The sequence below is a fragment of the Bos javanicus genome, chromosome 1, assembly GCF_032452875.1.
Source record: "Bos javanicus breed banteng chromosome 1, ARS-OSU_banteng_1.0, whole genome shotgun sequence".
Taxonomy (NCBI): Eukaryota; Metazoa; Chordata; class Mammalia; order Artiodactyla; family Bovidae; genus Bos; species Bos javanicus.
Genome location: NC_083868.1, coordinates 64,790,057 through 64,809,020, shown reverse-complemented (window position 1 = coordinate 64,809,020; position 18,964 = coordinate 64,790,057). Strand labels below are relative to the sequence as shown.

General features: G+C 41.8%; 1 protein-coding gene across 5 annotated transcripts in view; it reads right to left on the bottom strand.

The window, feature by feature from the left end:
- Positions 1-10,989: 10,989 nt before the first annotated feature.
- The window catches only part of CFAP91 (cilia and flagella associated protein 91), a 96,613-nt gene continuing 88,638 nt past the window's right edge, over positions 10,990-18,964 (bottom strand). For all 5 annotated transcript variants that reach the window (XM_061399102.1, XM_061399260.1, XM_061399185.1 and 2 more), the window contains one exon: positions 10,990-11,142. In XM_061399102.1, coding sequence (XP_061255086.1) covers positions 10,991-11,142 — 152 coding nt within the window. In that variant the 3' untranslated portion in view covers position 10,990. The remainder of the gene's footprint in view (positions 11,143-18,964) is intronic.

Below are 18,964 nucleotides of genomic sequence, written 5' to 3'. Positions count from 1 at the left end.
TTCAAGTGCCTGTTGGCCATCTGTGTGTCTTTTTTGGAAAGTCTACTCAGATCCTCTCTTATTTTTTTTTTTTTTTTTTTGAGGTTGAGTTATGTGAGTCTTCATATGGAAGGGTGGCGGTGAGGAGATACCCCTCATCCAAGGTAAGGAGCAGCGGCTGCGCTTTGCTGGAGCAGCCGTGAAGAGATACCCCATGCCCAAGGTAAGAGAAACCCAAGTAAGACAGTAGGTGTTGCAAGAAGGCATCAGAAGGCAAACACGCTGAAACTATACTCACAGAAAACTAGTCAATCTAATCACACTAGGACTACAGCCTTGTCTAACTCAATGAAACTGAGCCATGCCCGTGGGGCAACCCAAGATGGGCGGGTCATGGTGGAGAGATCTGACAGAATGTGGTCCACTGGAGAAGGGAATGGCAAACCACTTCAGTACTCTTGCCTTGAGAACCCCATGAACAGTATGAAAAGGCAAAATGATAGGATACTGAAAGAGAAACTCCCCAGGTCAGTAGGTGCCCAATATGCTACTGGAGATCAGTGGAGAAATAACTCCAGAAAGAATGAAGGGATGGAGCCAAAGCAAAAAGAATACCCAGCTGTGGATGTGACTCGTGATAGAAGCAAGGTCCAATGCTGTAAAGAGCAATATTGCATAGGAACCTGGAATGTCAGGTCCATGAATCAAGGCAAATTGGAAGTGGTCAAACAAGAGATGGCAAGAGTGAATGTTGACATTCTAGGAATCAGCGAACTGAAATGGACTGGAATGGGTGAATTTAACTCAGATGACCATTATATCTACTACTGTGGGCAGGAATCCCTCAGAAGAAATGGAGTGGCCATCATGGTCAACAAGAGTCTGAAATGCAGTACTTGGATGCAATCTCAAAAACGAAAGAATGATCTCTGTTCGTTTCCAAGGCAAACCATTCAGTACATTTCAAAACAGTAATCCAAGTCTATGCCCCAACCAGTAATGCTGAAGAAGCTGAAGTTGAACGGTTCTATGAAGACCTACAAGACCTTTTAGAACTAACACCCAAAAAATCTGTCCTTTAAATTATAGGGGACTGGAATGCAAAAGTAGGAAGTTAAGAAACACCTGGAGTAACAGGCATATTTGGCCTTGGAATACAGAATGAAGCAGGGCAAAGACTAATAGAGTTTTGCCAAGAAAATGCACTGGTCATAACAAACACCCTCTTCCAACAACACAAGAGAAGACTCTATACATGGACATCACCAGATGGTCAACACCGAAATCAGATTGATTATATTCTTTGCAGCCAAAGATGGAGAAGCTCTATACAGTCAGCAAAAACAAGACCAGGAGCTGACTGTGGCTCAGATCATGAATTCCTTATTGCCAAATTCAGACTTAAATTGAAGAAAGTAGGGAAAACCACTAGACCATTCAGGTATGACCTAAGTCAAATCCCTTATGATTATACAGTGGAAGTGAGAAATAGATTTAAGGGCCTAGATCTGATAGATAGAGTGCCTGATGAACTATGGAATGAGGTTCGTGACATTGTACAGGAGACAGGGATCAAGACCATCCCCATGGAAAAGAAATGCAAAAAAGCAAAATGGCTGTCTGGGGAGGCCTTACAAATAGCTGTGAAAAGAAGAGAAGCGAAAAGCAAAGGAGAAAAGGAAAGATATAAGCATCTGAATGCAGAGTTCCAAAGAATAGCAAGAAGAGATAAGAAAGTCTTCCTCAGTAATCAATGCAAAGAAATAGAGGAAAACAACAGAATGGGAAAGACTAGAGATTTCTTCAAGAAAATCAGAGATACCAAAGGAACATTTCATGCAAAGATGGGCTTGATAAAGGACAGAAATGGTATGGACCTAACAGAAGCAAAACATATTAAGAAGAGATGGCAAGAATACACAGAAGAACTGTACAAAAATCTTCACGACCCAGATAATCACGATGGTGTGATCACTGACCTAGAGCCAGACATCCTGGAATGTGAAGTCAAGTGGGCCTTAGAAAGCATCACTACCAACACAGCTAGTGGAGGTGATGGAATTCCAGTTGAGCTATTACAAATCCTGAAAGATGATGCTGTGAAAGTGATGCACTCAATATGCCAGCAAATTTGGAAAACTCAGCAGTGGCCACAGGACTGGAAAAGGTCAGTTTTCATTCCAATCCCAAAGAAAGACAATGCCAAAGAATGCTCAAACTACCGCACAGTTGCACTCATCTCACACGCTAGTAAAGTAATGCTCAAAATTCTCCGAGCCAGGCTTCAGCAATATGTGAACCATGAACTTCCTGATGTTCCAGCTGGTTTTAGAAAAGGCAGAGAAACCAGAGATCAAATTGTCAACATCCTCTGGATCATCGAAAAAGCAAGAGAGTTCCAGAAAAACATCTATTTCTGCTTTATTGACTATGCCAAAGCCTTTGACTGTGTGGATCACAATAAACTGTGGAAAATTCTGAAAGAGATGGCAATACCAGACCACCTGATCTGCCTCTTGAGAAATCTGTATGCAGGTCAGGAAGCAACAGTTAGAACTGGACATGGAACAACAGACTGGTTCCAAATAGGAAAGGAGTACGTCAAGGCTGTATATCGTCACCCTGCTTATTTAACTTATATGCAGAGTACATCATGAGAAATGCTGGACTGGAAGAAACACAAGCTGGAATCAAGATTGCCGGGAGAAATATCAATAACCTCAGATATGCAGATGACACCACCCTCATGGCAGAAAGTGAAGAGGAACTCAAAAGCCTCTTGATGAAAGTGAAAGAGGAGAGTGAAAAAGTTGGCTTAAAGCTCAACATTCAGAAAACGAAGATCACGGCATCCGGTCCCATCACTTCATGAGAAATAGATGGGGAAACGGTGGAAACTGTGTCAGACTTTATTTTTTAGGGCTCCAAAATCACTGCAGATGGTGACTGCAGCCATGAAATTAAAAGACACTTACTCCTTGGAAGGAAAGTTATGACCAACCTAGATAGCATATTCGAAAGCAGAGACATTACTTTGCCAACAAAGGTTCGTCTAGTCAAGGCTATGGTTTTTCCTGTGGTCATGTATGGATGTGAGAGTTGGACTGTGAAGAAGGCTGAGCACTGAAGAATTGATACTTTTGAACTGTGGTGTTGGAGAAGACTCTTGAGAGTCCCTTGGACTGCAAGGAGATCCAGCCAGTCCATTTTGAAGGAGATCAGCCCTGGGATTTCTTTGGAAGGAATGATGCTAAAGCTGAATCTCCAGTACTTTGGCCACCTCATGCCAAGAGTTGACTCATTGGAAAAGACTCTGATGCTGGGAGGGATTGGGGGCAGGAGGAGAAGGGGACGACAGAGGATGAGACGGCTGGATGGCATCACTGACTCGATGGACGTGAGTCTGAGTGAACTCTGGGAGTTGGTGATGGACAGGGAGGCCTGGCGTGCTGTGATTGATGGGGTTGCAAAGAGTCGGACACGACTGAGCAACTGATCTGATCTGATCTGATCTATGTAAATATATATATTTATAAACTTGCAAATGTCTGGCAAATATGTATAAATTTGCAAATGTCTTTGCCCATTCAGTATGTGGACTTTTCATTTTGTTGATCATTCCTTTAACTCATGAAAAGGTCTTATATTTACTTTTGTGCATGGTGTGAGGAAGTAGTCCAGTTTCTTTTCCGTGTAGCTGTCTTGTTTCCCCAACACCGTTTATTGAAAAAGCTGCTTTTTCTCCACTGTATATTCTTGCATCCTTTGTAGTAGGTTAATTGCCCATATAAGTGTAGATTTACTGGGCTCTCTGTTCTTTTCCATTGATCTATTTGTCCATTGATCTATATGCCAGTACTATACAGTTTTGATTACTGTAGCCCTGTAGTATAGTTTGAAATCAGGGTGAATGATGCCTCCAGCTTTATTTTCTCAAGATTGTTTTAGTTATTAGAAATTTATTTTCTCACAGTTCTGGAGGGTTGAAGTCCAAGATCAGGTGCCAGCATGATCAGTTCCTGGGGAGAACTCTCTTCATGGCTTGTAGATGGCTGCCTTCTTGCTCTGCCCCATCTATCTCACAGTCCTCATTTCCAAATGACATCATATAGGAGGTGAGGGCTTCAACATACGAATTTTGGGAGGACACAGTTCACTGTATTGCATTCCACCAAAGCCTCCCGAAATCATGTTCTTCTCACGTGCAGGATACATTCGTTTCACCTCAATAGCCCCCAGAATCTTAACTCATTCAGGTACCAATTCTAAGGTCTGAAATCCAAATTGTCATCTAAATCAGAAATGGGTGAGACTCAAAGGTATGATTCTTCCAGAGGCAATATTCCTCTCCAGCTGTGAACCAGATACATTATGCACTTCCAAAATACAGTGGTGGGACAGGCATAGGAAAGATAGTCCCATTCCAAAAGGGAGAAATCAGAAGGAAGAAAGGAATAATGGGTCCCAAGCAAGTCCAAGGCTTAGCTAGACAAATTCTATTGGATCTTAAAGCTTGAGCTTAATTCCCTTTGGTGCAATGTCCTGCCTTCTAGGTCCACTGGGATGGCAGCATTTCTCCATGGCTCTGGGAGTGGCCCCATCCCCCCAGCTCTGGTGTACCTCATCTTCATGGCCACTTTGGAGATCCAGGTAGGGTGCCATAGGCAGTCCTGTCCTTCAGTTCTGGGCAGAGGCCATCTGACCTGTTGAAACTGAAGCACTGGTTGATAAGCTCTGAATCGCCTTCAGCATTAGTTTTCGCTCTTCTTAAATAATGGTGCACATTTGCAGCATAATGGCTCTGTTGTATAATCCTGTGAAACCCAACAAGTCTGACCGCCTTTCTTCATTTCATAGTGTATCCATTCCTTCATTGCAAACTGGCAGTGCTCCTACTCTTACAATTCCATAGACTCTTTATTAGATAGTTGTTCAGCTATACCCTTAGAATTCTTTTTCAGAATGGACTTTCTCACTTTTTGAAATATGGCTAGGCAGAGAATTTTCCAAATCTACAAATCCTTGTTTTTTAGCTTAACAATTCCTTCTCCAGTTTATTTCTCTCCTTTCGTATTTTACCATAAAAGCAGTCAGAAGGAACCACGTGGCTCCTTCAACACTTTGCATAGACATCTCCTCAGCTAAATATCCAGTTTCATTGCTTAGAAGTTCTATCTTCCACAAAACACTAGAACACAGTTCAGCCAAGTTCTCTGCCACTTTATAATATGGATTGCCCTTCCTCCAGTTTCCAGTAACATTCCACATTTCCATCTAAGACCTTGCCAGAATTGCCCTTAACATCCATATTCCCAGCATGCACCTCAAAAATCTTCCCATCTCTACACATTAGCTAGCTCCAAAGTTGCTTCCACACACTTAGGTATTGTTACAGTACCTTCACTTTTGGTACCAAAATCTGTCTTGGCTCGGACTGCCATAACAAAATACCATGCACTGGGTGGTTTAAACCACAAAAAATGTATTTTCTCACAATTCTGGAGGCTAGAAGTGTATAGCAGTAAGCATAGTTATTCTAAAGTCTGTGTCTAATAATTCCAATTTTAGATCCCTTTAGGTTTGTTTCTATGATCTGTACTTTCTGCTACTTGTTCAAGTTGTCATGTACCTGTATATCCTTCATGTACCTGTATATCCTTGTTTGGAACTTGTTCATGAAAAATTCTGAAAATAAATTGAGGTCTAGGATGATGCCAACTTTCTCCAAGGAGAATTTAAGTTTTGTTCCTGATAATTTCTTTGAGGCAACAGGAATCAAAGATCTTTTAAATTCATTTTGTGCAACTGAGGGTTTTGGGGATCATTCAGGTGATTAGAAGCTAAACTGTAGTCTATTCAAGGATGGTTACTTCTAATGAACACTTTCTACTAGGGCACAGCCTTGTGGAGTCCCAGCCTAAACGGAGGACGTTCACCAGGGTCTCAATCTTGACTCCAGTTTTTGTCCCTCTGGTCTTATAAAGCTTGTGAAAGCACTGCTCAGCTTTTCAGCCACCTATTATGAAAATAACTATTAATCTTATTAAATTTGCATGTAGAAATAGTGACTAACATTAAGGCTGATTTACTATTTAAATTTGTTTATTTTATACTGGAGTACAGTTTCTTAACAATGCTGTGTACATTTCAGGTGTACAGCAAAGTGACTGAGTTATACATACCTGTTTATCTATTCTTTCTCAGATTCTTTTCCCACGTAGGTTTTTATGAGTCCTGAGCAGATTCCCTGTGCTGTACAATAGGTCTTTGTTGGTTACCTATTTTAATACAGCAGTGTGTGTGTGTATGTATGTTAATCTCAAACTCCCAATTTATCCCTCCCCCACCACCATTCCTCACTGATAAGCATAACTTATTTTTTGATTGAGTTGTCTGAATTTTTGATATTGAGCTTCATGAGCTGGTTGTAAATTTTGGAAACTTACCCCTTTTTGGTCAGAGTGCTTGCAAATACTTTCTTCCATTCTGTGGGTTGTCTTTTTGTTTTGTTTATGGTGTCCTTTCCTGTGCAAAAGCCTTTGAGTTTAATTTCCCATTTATCCATTTTTATTTCCATTACTCTTCGAGATGGGCTGAAAAAGTTATTGCTGTGATTTATGTACGAGTATTCTGCCTGTGTTTCCCTCTGAGTTTTATAGTATCTGACCTTACATTTAGGTCTTTAGTGTATTCTGAATTTACTTTTGTGTATAGTGTTAAGGAATACTCTAATTTCATTTCTTACATGTAGCTGTCCAGTTCAGTAAGCACCACTTAATGAAGAGACTGCTTTTTCTCCATTGTATATTCTTGCCTCCTTTGCTGTAGATTAACTGACCACAGGTGCAGGTTTATTTCTGGGCTTTTTATCTAGTTCCATTGATCTATATTTCCTTTTTTTTTTTTTTTTTGCTAGTACCATACTTTTCTTTCTCCTGCTACATTTTTTTTTTCCTCAGGGAAAGGCATTTTATTTTAAATATAGCAATGTGTACATGTCAGTCTCAAACTCCTAATCTATCCCTCCCAGCCTTCCCCCCTGGTAGCCATAATTTTTTTCTCTAAGTCTGTGAGTCTGTTTTGTAGATAAGTTTAGTTGTATCATTTTTAAAAGACTCCATATGTAAGTGATACCATGATAATTTGTCTGACTTACTTCCCTTGATATGATCATCTCCAGGTCCACCTATATTGCTGCAAAGGCATTATTTCATTCCTTTTTATGGCTGAGTAATATTCCATTGTATACATGCACCACATCTTTATCCATTCATCTGCTGATGGACATTTAGGTTGCTTCCATGCCTCAATTACTGTAAACAGTGCTTTAATGAACACTGGTGAATGTATCCTTTTGAACCATGGTTTTCTCTGGATGTATGCCCAGGAGTGGAATTGCTGGATCACACAGTAGTTCTATGTGTAGTTTTTTAAGGAACTTCCATACTGTTTTCCCTAGTGGCTGCACCAACTGCCATTCCTACCAACAGTGTAGGAGGGTTCCCTTTTCTTCATACCCTCTCCAGCATTTACTGTTTGTAGACTCCTTGATGGTGGCCATTGTGATTAGTGTGAGGTGATAATCTCATTGTAGCTTTGATTTGCATTTTTCTAATAATTAGTAATGAGCATCTTTTCATGGGCCTCTTGGCCATTGGCCATCTATGTATCTTCTTTGGAGAAATGTCTATTTAGGCCTTCTTCCCTTTTTTTTTTTTTTGATTGGGTTGTTTGTGCTTTTGATACTGAGCTGCATGAACTGTTTGTATATTTTGGAGGTTAATCCCTTGTCACTTACTTCATTTGCAAATATTTTCTTCCATTCTAAGGGATGTCTTTCTGTCTCATTTATGGTTTCCTTTGCTGTGCAAAAGCTTTTAATTAGGTTTCATTTGTTTATTTTTATTTTCATTACTCTAGGTGGTGGGTCAAAAAAGATCTTGTTGCAATTTCTGCCAAAGAGCATTCTTTGTTTCCTCTGAGAGTTTTATAGTGTCTGGCTTTATATTTAGAGCTTTAATCTATTTTGAGTTTATTTTTGTGTATGGTGTTAAGAGTGTTCTAATTTCATCCTTTTACATGTAGCATGTCTGCTGATGGGTAGGGCTTTGTTCCTGACCTGTTGGCTGTTTGGCCCAAGGCACCCACACTGAAACCTACAGACTGTGGGTGGGGCCAGGTCTCAGTGAGGAAACGGCAGCCTCTAGGAGGTTCACACCAACGAGTACTCCCCAGAACTGCTGCTGCCAGTGTTCTTGTCCCCACACTGTGCCACAGTTGCTCCCCGCCTCTGCAGGAGACCTTCCAGTACTAGCCCAGTCTCTTAGAGGCTACCGCTTTTCCCTTGGGTCACTGTGAGTCATGAGACCCTGAGTGCACCCTCCACACAGAGTTTCTGTTTCCCCCAGTCCTGTGGAATTTCTCTGATCAGATCTTGCTGGCCTTCGAAGCTAGATTTTCGGGGGCTCCTCCTCCCACTGCCAGACCCCAAGGTAGGGAGCCTGACATGGAGCCCAGATCTTTCACTCATGTAGGAGAGCTTCTATGGTAAAATTATTTCCAGTTACTGGGTCACCCACCTGGCATGTATGGGATTGGATTGGATTGCGCCCCTCCAGTCATCTCATTGTGGCTTCTTCTTTGTCTTTGGATGCAGGGTATCTTTTTTGATAGGTTCCAGCGTTTTTCTGTCAATGGTTTTTCAGCAGTTAGTTGTGATTTTGATGTTTCCATAAGAAGAGGTAAACTCATGTCCTTCTACTCCACCATCCTGTCTCAGTGGTATATCTCAGCTCACTGTTATAATTTATATTATTGCCTAAGTCAGCCCTCATCACCTCTCTGGAGAATTCCATGAACTATATAGTCCATGGACTCGCAAAGAGTTGGACACGACTGAGCGACTTTCCCTTTCACCATCTCCTATCTTCCACCAGAAAGTTGTGTCTTTATGCGTCCACAGGATGCTGTGATATGCTGCCCAGATCACTGTTTCAAGATCGAAGCACTCAGTTCTTCATCCATCTGGAGCACTGGCTGGCAATGCCTTACAGCTGAGTTCTTCCCAATGCATGTTCAGATTCTTTCACTCCCTCTCAAACATCAACTGGATAGGGAGAGATCCAAGGGACCCAGTGGAGGAACTGTACTTCTGAGGCTGATTTTTAACACAATAATAAGTTAGGCAAAATTCTTTGATTCTTGAATTTATATTATATAGATATTATATAGATGTAACATTACATGTAAATATATGGTTTATATTTTCAGTGATTTCAGAGGTTATTTCATTATTAATGAAAAACAAAGGATTTTCTGCTGTAATTTACAGCCATAGTTTGGTATTTAAGAATTCTTTATCTGTTTTCTCTCTGGTCTTTCTTAACTGCTCCCTCATCTCAACCTTCCTACCATCAGCCTCTTTGAGATTTAAGGTCCCAATAGATTTCCCTGCAGAGGGCCTCTTGGTCACATGTTCATGTGTAAACCTTAAGGAAACCTCAAGGAAAGTATTTGTATAAGATTATACAGTTAGTGGCTGCAAACACCCAAACCTCCTCGATGCCAGGTTCAGATTGCTCCCTAAGCCTTAATGCCGTCCCTAACCTAATAGCACACCCTCAAGGGTAAAATAGCAAACAGTGTGCCTCTCACCATGGGAGGCTTAAGGGAAAAGTTACAGGTAAAGCTTCACTCTGGACCCCTTCTCATGCAAGTTTTACTCGGAACCCCCTGGCTCTGTTCTCCATAATCTGGTAAGGTGGCATACGTGTCAACTACGTCACCAAGCAACACAGGCTTCCCAGGTGGTGCCAGTGGTAACAAACCTGCCTGCCAGTGCAGGAGACACAGGAGATGTGGGTTCGATCCCTGGGTCAGGAAGGTCCCCTGGAGGAGGAAATGGCAACCCACTCCAGTATTCTTGCTTGGAAAATTCCATGGACAGAGAAACCGGGCAGGCTATGGTCCATGGGGCCGCAAGAGTTGGATACCACTGAGTGACTGAACACATGTAAGCAACATTACTAAAGGTAAAAATGACCCGATTAGTAACTAGCATCTGACTGGGAGGGATTTTAAATAAACTATTAATACCTAACAGGAAACTGTAACTTTGAGGTTTCCTGAGTGTGCTGACTTTTGTAACTGGGCAGATCCATTGGGGGGACCCTGGAATCTATGCCAATGGAATTATGAGAGAGACTGGTCCCAGGGCATGTAAACCAAGGCAGCTTCTGCCCCCACCCAATGCGAAGCTCTTTTCCTTGCACCTGAGCTTTGTAACCTGGGGACTAAAGGATTTTGATACATGGTCCTCTGTGTGGATTCAGCAAGAGCTCCCACAGGAAGAGAGACCCCCGATGCTGTGCTGTTGGAAGCTGTGGGGCCTTATGGCTTTCTGAGGAGATTGATACTCAAATCATACCAAACATGGCCTGTGTTCATCTTGTGAGTAGGAATGTTAGGTGCACCTAAGGCTACTGTAGAGGGCAGGGCTCGAATTGGGCAGGCTGTGCCTCATGCCATGCTGAGCAGCCAGCTCAGTGCGACAGGGGTACCTCATCTAATTCCATGAGAACAAGGTTTTTGTTTTAAATAACACAAACATGTTTTGTAGCTTTGTGATAGAGTATAGTCATTTGCTAAAACCTACAAAAATAATTTTGAGTCCTGTTTTTTGGTCAAAACAGTCTAACTGCTGTCATATGAACTAACAGTTTCAATAGCAGATTCCATAACCGAGATGAAATGCACCAATATTTTCCCTGCTGTATTCCCGCATTCAGTCTGGGCTGCCACAGACAGAAAGCACAAGGGTGCTTTTTTCTTGAATTTGTAGTGGAAACCTTGGCAGACAGTAACTGCTTCAGGCCTGTCAAACAGATGCATGAAATGCACCAATTTAAATGGGAGTGCTTCATTTTCCACATTATGATTGTTAGAGTACAGCACAGAGCTCAATGATGCTGCTTGTCCTCCTGTGCCCTTCCAAAGGAAAAATAAACTCACCTTAGGTATTTTGCTCCTTTTCAGTTTCTCCTTCAAGTAGCTCAGCGTCTGGTGTCTGCCTTTGCTCAACAAAATGCGTCTTGAGCATGTCCTCTGTGTGCCTGTGGATGATCTGATGGGCTGCCAGGATATGCTTCCGCTGAGAGTTCCTCACTGTGCCAAAGGGACAGGAGACGTGTTACTCTCTGGATGTCAGGACAGATCATTCCCAAAGGTTTTCAAAAGAGTAGAGACAGAAATGATAACTTTGCAAGCCACATATTCTCTTGCTTAAAGCTGACTGGATTAAAGAAAATTTTCTGCGGTTTTGCAAGGACACATTCCAAAGGTAATTCAACCTAAATCTCAATATTGCTGCTCTCTCTCTGTTCAGTCACACTCCTCCCCACTCGGCTGGCCTTCACTCCACAGCTGAGTGTCTTCCCTCACCTGGAATACCTGTACTCCAGATCCTGCCCTTCTGCAAAGCCCAGCCCAAGTCCAGCTCCTCCAGGAAGTCTTTGACTGAGGCAGCTCACATTTATTATGACCACACTTGAGTTTGTGCCAGTCTATTCAGTGTCCAAGTGCTTCAGGTGAGTTACATTTTGTTTTTCACTTAGATTATAAATGACCTAAAGGTAAAGATCTTGTCTTATGCTTCTCTTTGTGCTTTAGTCCCTAATATGAAGGGTACTTGTTGACTGATGAATTTGAGTTCATGGCTTTAGAAGTTGTTCCTAGTGCTACAGTCTAAAGAATATTTATTATCAAGGCTTAGTACATTAAGCATCCCATTTCCCTTTTGAAAAGTGGTAACTGTGATGATGATGGTGGTAGCAGTTAGCATTTTTCCTTACTTCCTGCTAGGTATGGTTTTAAATAGTTGGCATATAGTTATTCATTTAAACTACTCACAACCCTAAAAGAGTATTATTACTATCCCCATTTTCAGATGAGGCAGCTGAGACACAGAGATTAGGTGATTTGCCTAAAGTCATACAGCTAGTAAAGCACAATAAGAAGTACCATGGCTTCTATGCTGTTCAGATGTCAGCTATTTTAAGTAGGGTAAATCACATAGAAACTTAGAACACTTCACAGCAGTATGGTTGAAAGAATGGGGACTTGGGAGCCACATAGACCATGGTGCAATCTGCAAACTGTGTAACATCTCTAAGCACTAATTTCCTTAACTAAAGTATGAGAACACATCTATAGATGTTATAAGAAATTTAGATAAGGTATTTCTAAAAATGCTTAATACATTTTCTGGAACTTGGTATGCATTTAAACCTTGGTTGTTACTATTATTTTCATCTATATACAGGTCCTCAAGGTCATTCCCATCTATCAAATTTTAGAAAAATAAGAGTTGGTGGATTAAGAAGACTCTAAGCTCAACTCCTCTCATGGGCACAGCAAAATTACAGCTATTTACAGAGAAACTATGGATGAGAAAGGCCAGAACCTACCAGAAAAGACCTCTACAACTAAAGATAATATAGAACAAACCATAATAAGATGGGTAGGATGGGCAGAGTTGTGCTCTAGTCAAGAGCCGTACCCCTAGTAGGCAACCCTCAAACAGGAAAATTACTACAACTGCAGAGATTCACCCCAAGGACTGAGGAGTCTGAGCCCCACACTGGGCTCCACAGCACAGGGGTCCTGCACTGGTAAGACAGTACTGGAACAACTGGCTTTGAAGACCAGCAGGGCTTGCTTTCAGCAGACCCTGTGAGCTGAGAAATAGACTCTACTCTTAAAGGACACACACAAGATCTTATACATTATTTCTTCTGCCCTAGATTGCACAGTCTGAAAGGACCATGGGTCCAGCCCACCCATTAATCTTGGAGACTCTCCCGGGGTGGTAGAAGGCAACTGGACCTCACCCTGGGGATAAAGACATTGGCAGTAAGCACTTGGGGGAGCTTGCCCTACCACATGAATACTAGTGCTGGTGAGCACTATTTTGTAATCCTCCCTGTGGGGACCTAGGCTACGACCCATCAGCCTATAGCCACCAGTAATGGAATACCTCAGGCCAAGCAAGTAGGTGGGCAGGTTGCATTAAAACACCCTAATAATCTTGTCCACCAGAGGGCCCAGGACCTGGCCCTACACCCCAGGACACAGGTAATATAGAACTGGGACCCCCAGGGCCTACTACAGCAAGAGACCTTGGATCATGGCTCAACCTACCGGTAGGCTAGCACCAATCCTGGACCCGCTGGGTCCCAGCCACACCAACCAGCCGGACAACACCAGCTCTGAGACACTTTGGGCCCCCCAGACAGCCTCCCCAGAATGTAGCCCCCATTCACCAGACACAGAATGAATAAATAAGGTCTTACTGTAAAGCATAGGGAATTATACTCACTATCCTGTGATAAACCATACCAGAAAAGAATGTAAAAAGAAGATGTATATATATGTATAACTGAATCACTTTGCTGTCCAGCAGAAATTAACACAACACTGTAAATCAACTATACTTCAATTAAAAAAAAATTAGGCAGAATAGCAACAAAAAAGGGAACTCTAAAGAAGAATGGATGAACAGAGTAAGCAGTAAATGTTTTTAATCAAGAGTTAGAAAATATAAAGAACTAGACAGATGGAAATACAGTAACTGAAATGAAAAATACACTAGAAGGAATCAACAGTAGATTAAGTAATACCGAGGAATAGATCAGTAAGCTGTAAGAGAGTAGTGGAAATCACTCAAGCTAAACAGAAAAAAATAAAAAGAAATAAGGACAGTTTAAAAGACCTCTGGGACAACATCACACACACTAACATTTACCTCACAGGAGTCCCAGAAAGAGAAGACAGAGAGGGTGGCAGAGAACATATTTGCAGACATAACAGCTGAAGACTTCCCTAACCTGTGAAATGAATGAAACATGCAAGTCCAGGAAGCACAGAGACAGCCTCAAACGGGATCAACCCAAAGAAGACCACATCAAAACATACTGTAATTAAAATTGCAAAACTCAAAGAGATATTATTAAAAGCAGCAAGGGAAAAGAAACAAGTTATGAACTAGGGAACTCCCATAAGGCTATCAAGCTGACTTTGCAGCAGAAACTCTGCAGGCCAGAAGAGAGTGGCAAGATACAGTTAACGTGATAAAAGGGAAAATCTACAACCAAGAATATTCTACCTGGCAAGGCTTTTATTTGGATTTGATAGATCAAAAGTTTTCAGATAGGCAAAAGCTAAAAGAGTTCAGTACCACCAAAGCAGCTTTACAAGAAAGGTTAAAGGGACTTCTCTAAGTGAAAAAGAAAAGGTCAAACTAGAAACATGAAAATTATGGGGAAAAAAAAAACTCATTGGTAAAGATAAATATATAGTAAAGGTAGTAAATCAACCACATAGAAAGCTAGTAGGAAGGCTAAAAGACAAAAAGTACTAAAATCACCTATCACCACAATAACCAGCTAAGGGATACACAAAGCAATTAGACACAAAATATGAGAAAAACAGTAATTATGAAGGGAGCACAATAAAAATTCAGACTTGTTAAAATGCATTTGAAGTTAAGAGATAAAGCACTTAATCATATATAGACAGAGTTGTCTACATCTATGTATAAACCTAATGGTACCCCAAAACCAAAAATCTACAATAGATACACAAAGAGAAAGAAATCCAGATAACACTAAAAATAATCATTAAAAGGGAAGAGAAGGCAAGAATAAACAAAAGAATTACCAAAACAACCCCAAAACAATGAACAAAATGACAATACCTACCTATCAACGTGTGTGTGTGTGTGTGTGTGTGTGTGTGTGTGTGTGTGATGCTCAGTTGTGTCTCTCTGTGACCCCATGGACTGTAGCTCACCAGGCTCCTCTGTCTCTGGAATTCTCTAGTCAAGAATATTGGAAGGAGGTCCTAAGATGGCAGAGGAATAGGACGGGGAGATCACTTTCTCCCCCACAAATTCATCAAAAGAACATTTAAACGCTGAGTAAAATCCACAAAACAACTTCTGAATGCCGGCTGAGGACATCAGGCACCCAGAAAAGCAATCCATTGTCTTCAAAAGGAGGTAGGAAAAATATAAAAGACAAAAAAAGAGACAAAAGAGGTAGGGATGGAGCTCCGTCCCGGGAAGGGAGTCTTAAAAAGAGAGAAGTTTCCAAACACCGGGAAACACTCTCACTGCCGAGTCTGTGCCGAGCCTTGGAAGCACAGAGGGCAACATAATAGGGAGGAAAAATAAGTAAATAATTAAAACCCACAGATTACAATCCCAATGGTAACTCCCCCAGCGGAGAAGCAGCGCACACCTGTGCCTGCACCAGCAAGCGGGGGCTGGGCAGAGAGGCACGGGCTGCATTGCTTAGACTAAGGATCAGGCCTGAATGCCCCCAAGGCTAATCACAGCGAACTAATTTGGGCTAGCAAACCAGACTCTGGGATAGCTACCACGCAAAAAGCCCTAAGACACCACCAGGCCCTTGCACAGAACAAAGGGCGGAACAAAACTAGCTGGCTACAGACCTTCCTCCTCTGGTGACAGGCAGCCAGAGCCAGAAGGGGGCAATCGTAGCCCCAGAGAGGCATTATCTACCAAACTGCAAGCAGGCTTCTTTGCTAACTAAGACTTCTTGGGATTCTGGACAGTCATCCACCTGAGAAGGTGCGCTGGTTGTACACCCAGAAAACCGAGCGGCAGGGACGGGAGAGGTGATAAGTCACAGGGACCGCGCTCGCCAAACACCTCATCACCCGAGCTGCTCAGAGCTGGGAAGGGCACAAAACGCAGGCCCAACAGAGTCTGCGCCTCTGAGGACTACCCGAGTGCCTGAACCTGAGCGGCTTGGACCTGGGAGGTGCATGCAGCCCAGGACCGGCCTCCGACGGTTCCCGGTGGAGCAACCTAGGGCCTGAGCTGTGTGGGCAGGGAGGGTGCACGCGTGGTGAGCGGGGGCAGGCCCAGTGTGGCTGAGACACTAGGAGCACACACCAGTGTTATTTGTTTGCAGTGTCCCTCCCTCCCCACAGCGACTGAACAAGTGAGCCTAAAAAAGTGTCCACCACCACCCCCTTGTGTCAGGGCAGAAATCAGACACTGAAGAGACCAACAAACAGAAGCTAAAACCGAGGGAACCGCCTTGGAAGTGACAGGTGCAATAGATTAAAACCCTGTAGTTAGTACCGACTACATAGGAAGGGGCCTATAGATCTTGAGAAATATAAGCCGGACCAAGAGACTATCCGAAAATGAACTGACCCCACACTGCCTACAACACCACCAGGGAAAGTCCTAGATATATTTTTACTATTTTTATGATCACTTTTTTTTCTTTTCTTTTTCTTAACTTTTTTTTTTTTTAATCTTTAAGTCCTCTATTACTCCTTTAATTTTCATTTTTATAACCTACTACTACTTTTCAAAAAAAGGCTATTTTTTAAAGCAAACTTCATATATATATATATTTTTTTTAAATAACTTTTGTGACTTTTTTTTTCTCTTTTCTTTAATATTGTATTTTTGAAAATCTAACCTCTACTCTAGAATTTTAATCTTTGCTTTTTGGTATTTGTTATCAATTTTGTACCTTTAAGAACCCAATCTTCAGTACCTATTTTTACTTGGGAGCGAGATTACTGGCTTGACTGCTCTCTCCCCCTCTGGACTCTCCTTTCTCTCCACTAGGTCACCTCTGTCTCCTCCCTCCCCCTTCTCTTCTCTACCCAACTCTCTGAATCTCTGTGTATTCCAGACGGTGGAGGACACTTAGGGAACTGATTACTGGCTGGATCTGTCTTTCTCCTTTTCATTCCCCCCTTTTATCCTCCTGGCTACCTCTGTCTCCTTCCTCCCTCTTCTCTTCTCTGTATAACTCCATGAACATCTCTGAGCGGTCTAGACCGTGGAGCGCACATAAGGAAGTGATTATTGGCTAGCTTGCTCTCTCCTCTTTTAATTCCACCTCATCTCATTCGGGTCACCTCTAACTCCCTCCTCCCTCTTTTCTTCTCCATGTAACTCTGTGAACCTCTCTGGGTGTCCCTCACTGTGGAGAAACTTTTCATCTTTAACCTAGATGTTTTATCAACGGTGCTGTATAGAAGAAGTCTTGAGACTACCATAAAAATAAGACTGAAAACCAGAAGCAGGAGGCTTAAGTCCAAATCCTGAGAACATCATAGAACACCTGACTCCAGGGAACATTAAGCGATAGGAGCTCATCAAATGCCTCCATATCTACACTGAAACCAAGCCAAGGGCCAAACAAGTTCCAGACCAAGACATACCACGCAAATTCTCCAGCAACACAGGAACACAGCCCAGAGGTTCAATATACGGGCTGCCCAAGGTTACTCCAAATCCACTGACATCTCATAACTTGTTTCTAGACACTTCACTGCACTCCAGAGAGAAGAAATAGAGGTCCACCCACCAGAACACCAACACAAGCTTCCCTAAACAAGAAACCTTGACAAGCCACCAATACAACCCCAGCCACAACGAGGAAACTCCATAATAAAGAGAACTCCACAAACTGCCAGAATACAGAAAGGCCACCCCAAACTCAGCAATATAAACAAGATGAAGAGACAGAGGAATACCCAGCAAGTAAAGGAACAGGATAAATGCCCACCAAACCAAACAAAAGAGGAAGAGATAGGGAATCTACCTGACAAAGAATTCCAAATAATGATAGTGAAAATGATCCAAAATCTTGAAATAAAAATGGAATCACAGATAAATAGCCTGGGGCAAGGATTGAGAAGATGCAAGAAAGGTTTAACAAGGACCTAGAAGAAATAAAAAAGGGTCAATATACAATGAATAATGCAATAAATGAGATCAAAAACACTCTGGAGGCAACAAATAGTAGAATAACAGAGGCAGAAGATAGGATTAGTGAATTAGAAGATAGAATGGTAGAAATAAATGAATCAGAGAGGATAAAAGAAAAACAACTTAAAAGAAATGAGGACAATCTCAGAGACCTCCAGGACAATATTAAACACCACAACATTCGAATCATAGGAGTCCCAGAAGAAGATGACAAAAAGAAAGACCATGAGAAAATACTTGAGGAGATAATAGTTGAAAACTTCCCTAAACTGGGGAAGGAAATAATCACCCAAGTCCAAGAAACCCAGAGAGTCCCAAACAGGATAAACCCAAAGCGAAACACCCCAAGACACATATTAATCAAATTAACAAAGACCAAACACAAAGAACAAATATTAAAAGCAGCAAGGGAAAAACAACAAATAACACACAAGGGGATTCCCATAAGGATAACAGCTGATCTTTCAATAGAAACTCTTCCGGCCAGGAGGGAATGGCAGGACATACTTAAAGTGATGAAAGAAAATAACCTACAGCCCAGATTACTGTACCCAGCAAGGATCTCATTCAAATATGAAGGAGAAATCAAAAGCTTTACAGATAAGCAAAAGCTGAGAGAATTCAGCACCACCAAACCAGCTCTCCACCAAATGCTAAAGGATATTCTCTAGACAGGAGACACAAAAACGGTGTATAAACTCGAACCCAAAACAATAAAGTAAATGGCAACAGGATCATACTTATCAATAATTACCTTAAACGTAAATGGGTTGAATGCCCCAACCAAAAGACAAAGACTGGCTGAATGGATACAAAAACAAGACCCCTATATATGTTGTCTACAAGAGGCCCACCTCAAAACAAGGGACACATACAGACTGAAAGTGAAGGGCTGGAAAAAGATATTCCATGCAAATAGAGATCAAAAGAAAGCAGGAGTAGCAATACTCATATCAGATAAAATAGACTTTAAAACAAAGGCTGTAAAAAGAGACAAAGGAGGACACTACATAATGATCAAAGGATCATTCCAAGAAGAAGATATAACAATTATCAAGACAGTATGGTACTGGCACAAAGACAGAAATATAGATCAATGGAACAAAATAGAAAGCCCAGAGATAAATCCACGCACATATGGACACCTTATCTTTGACAAAGGAG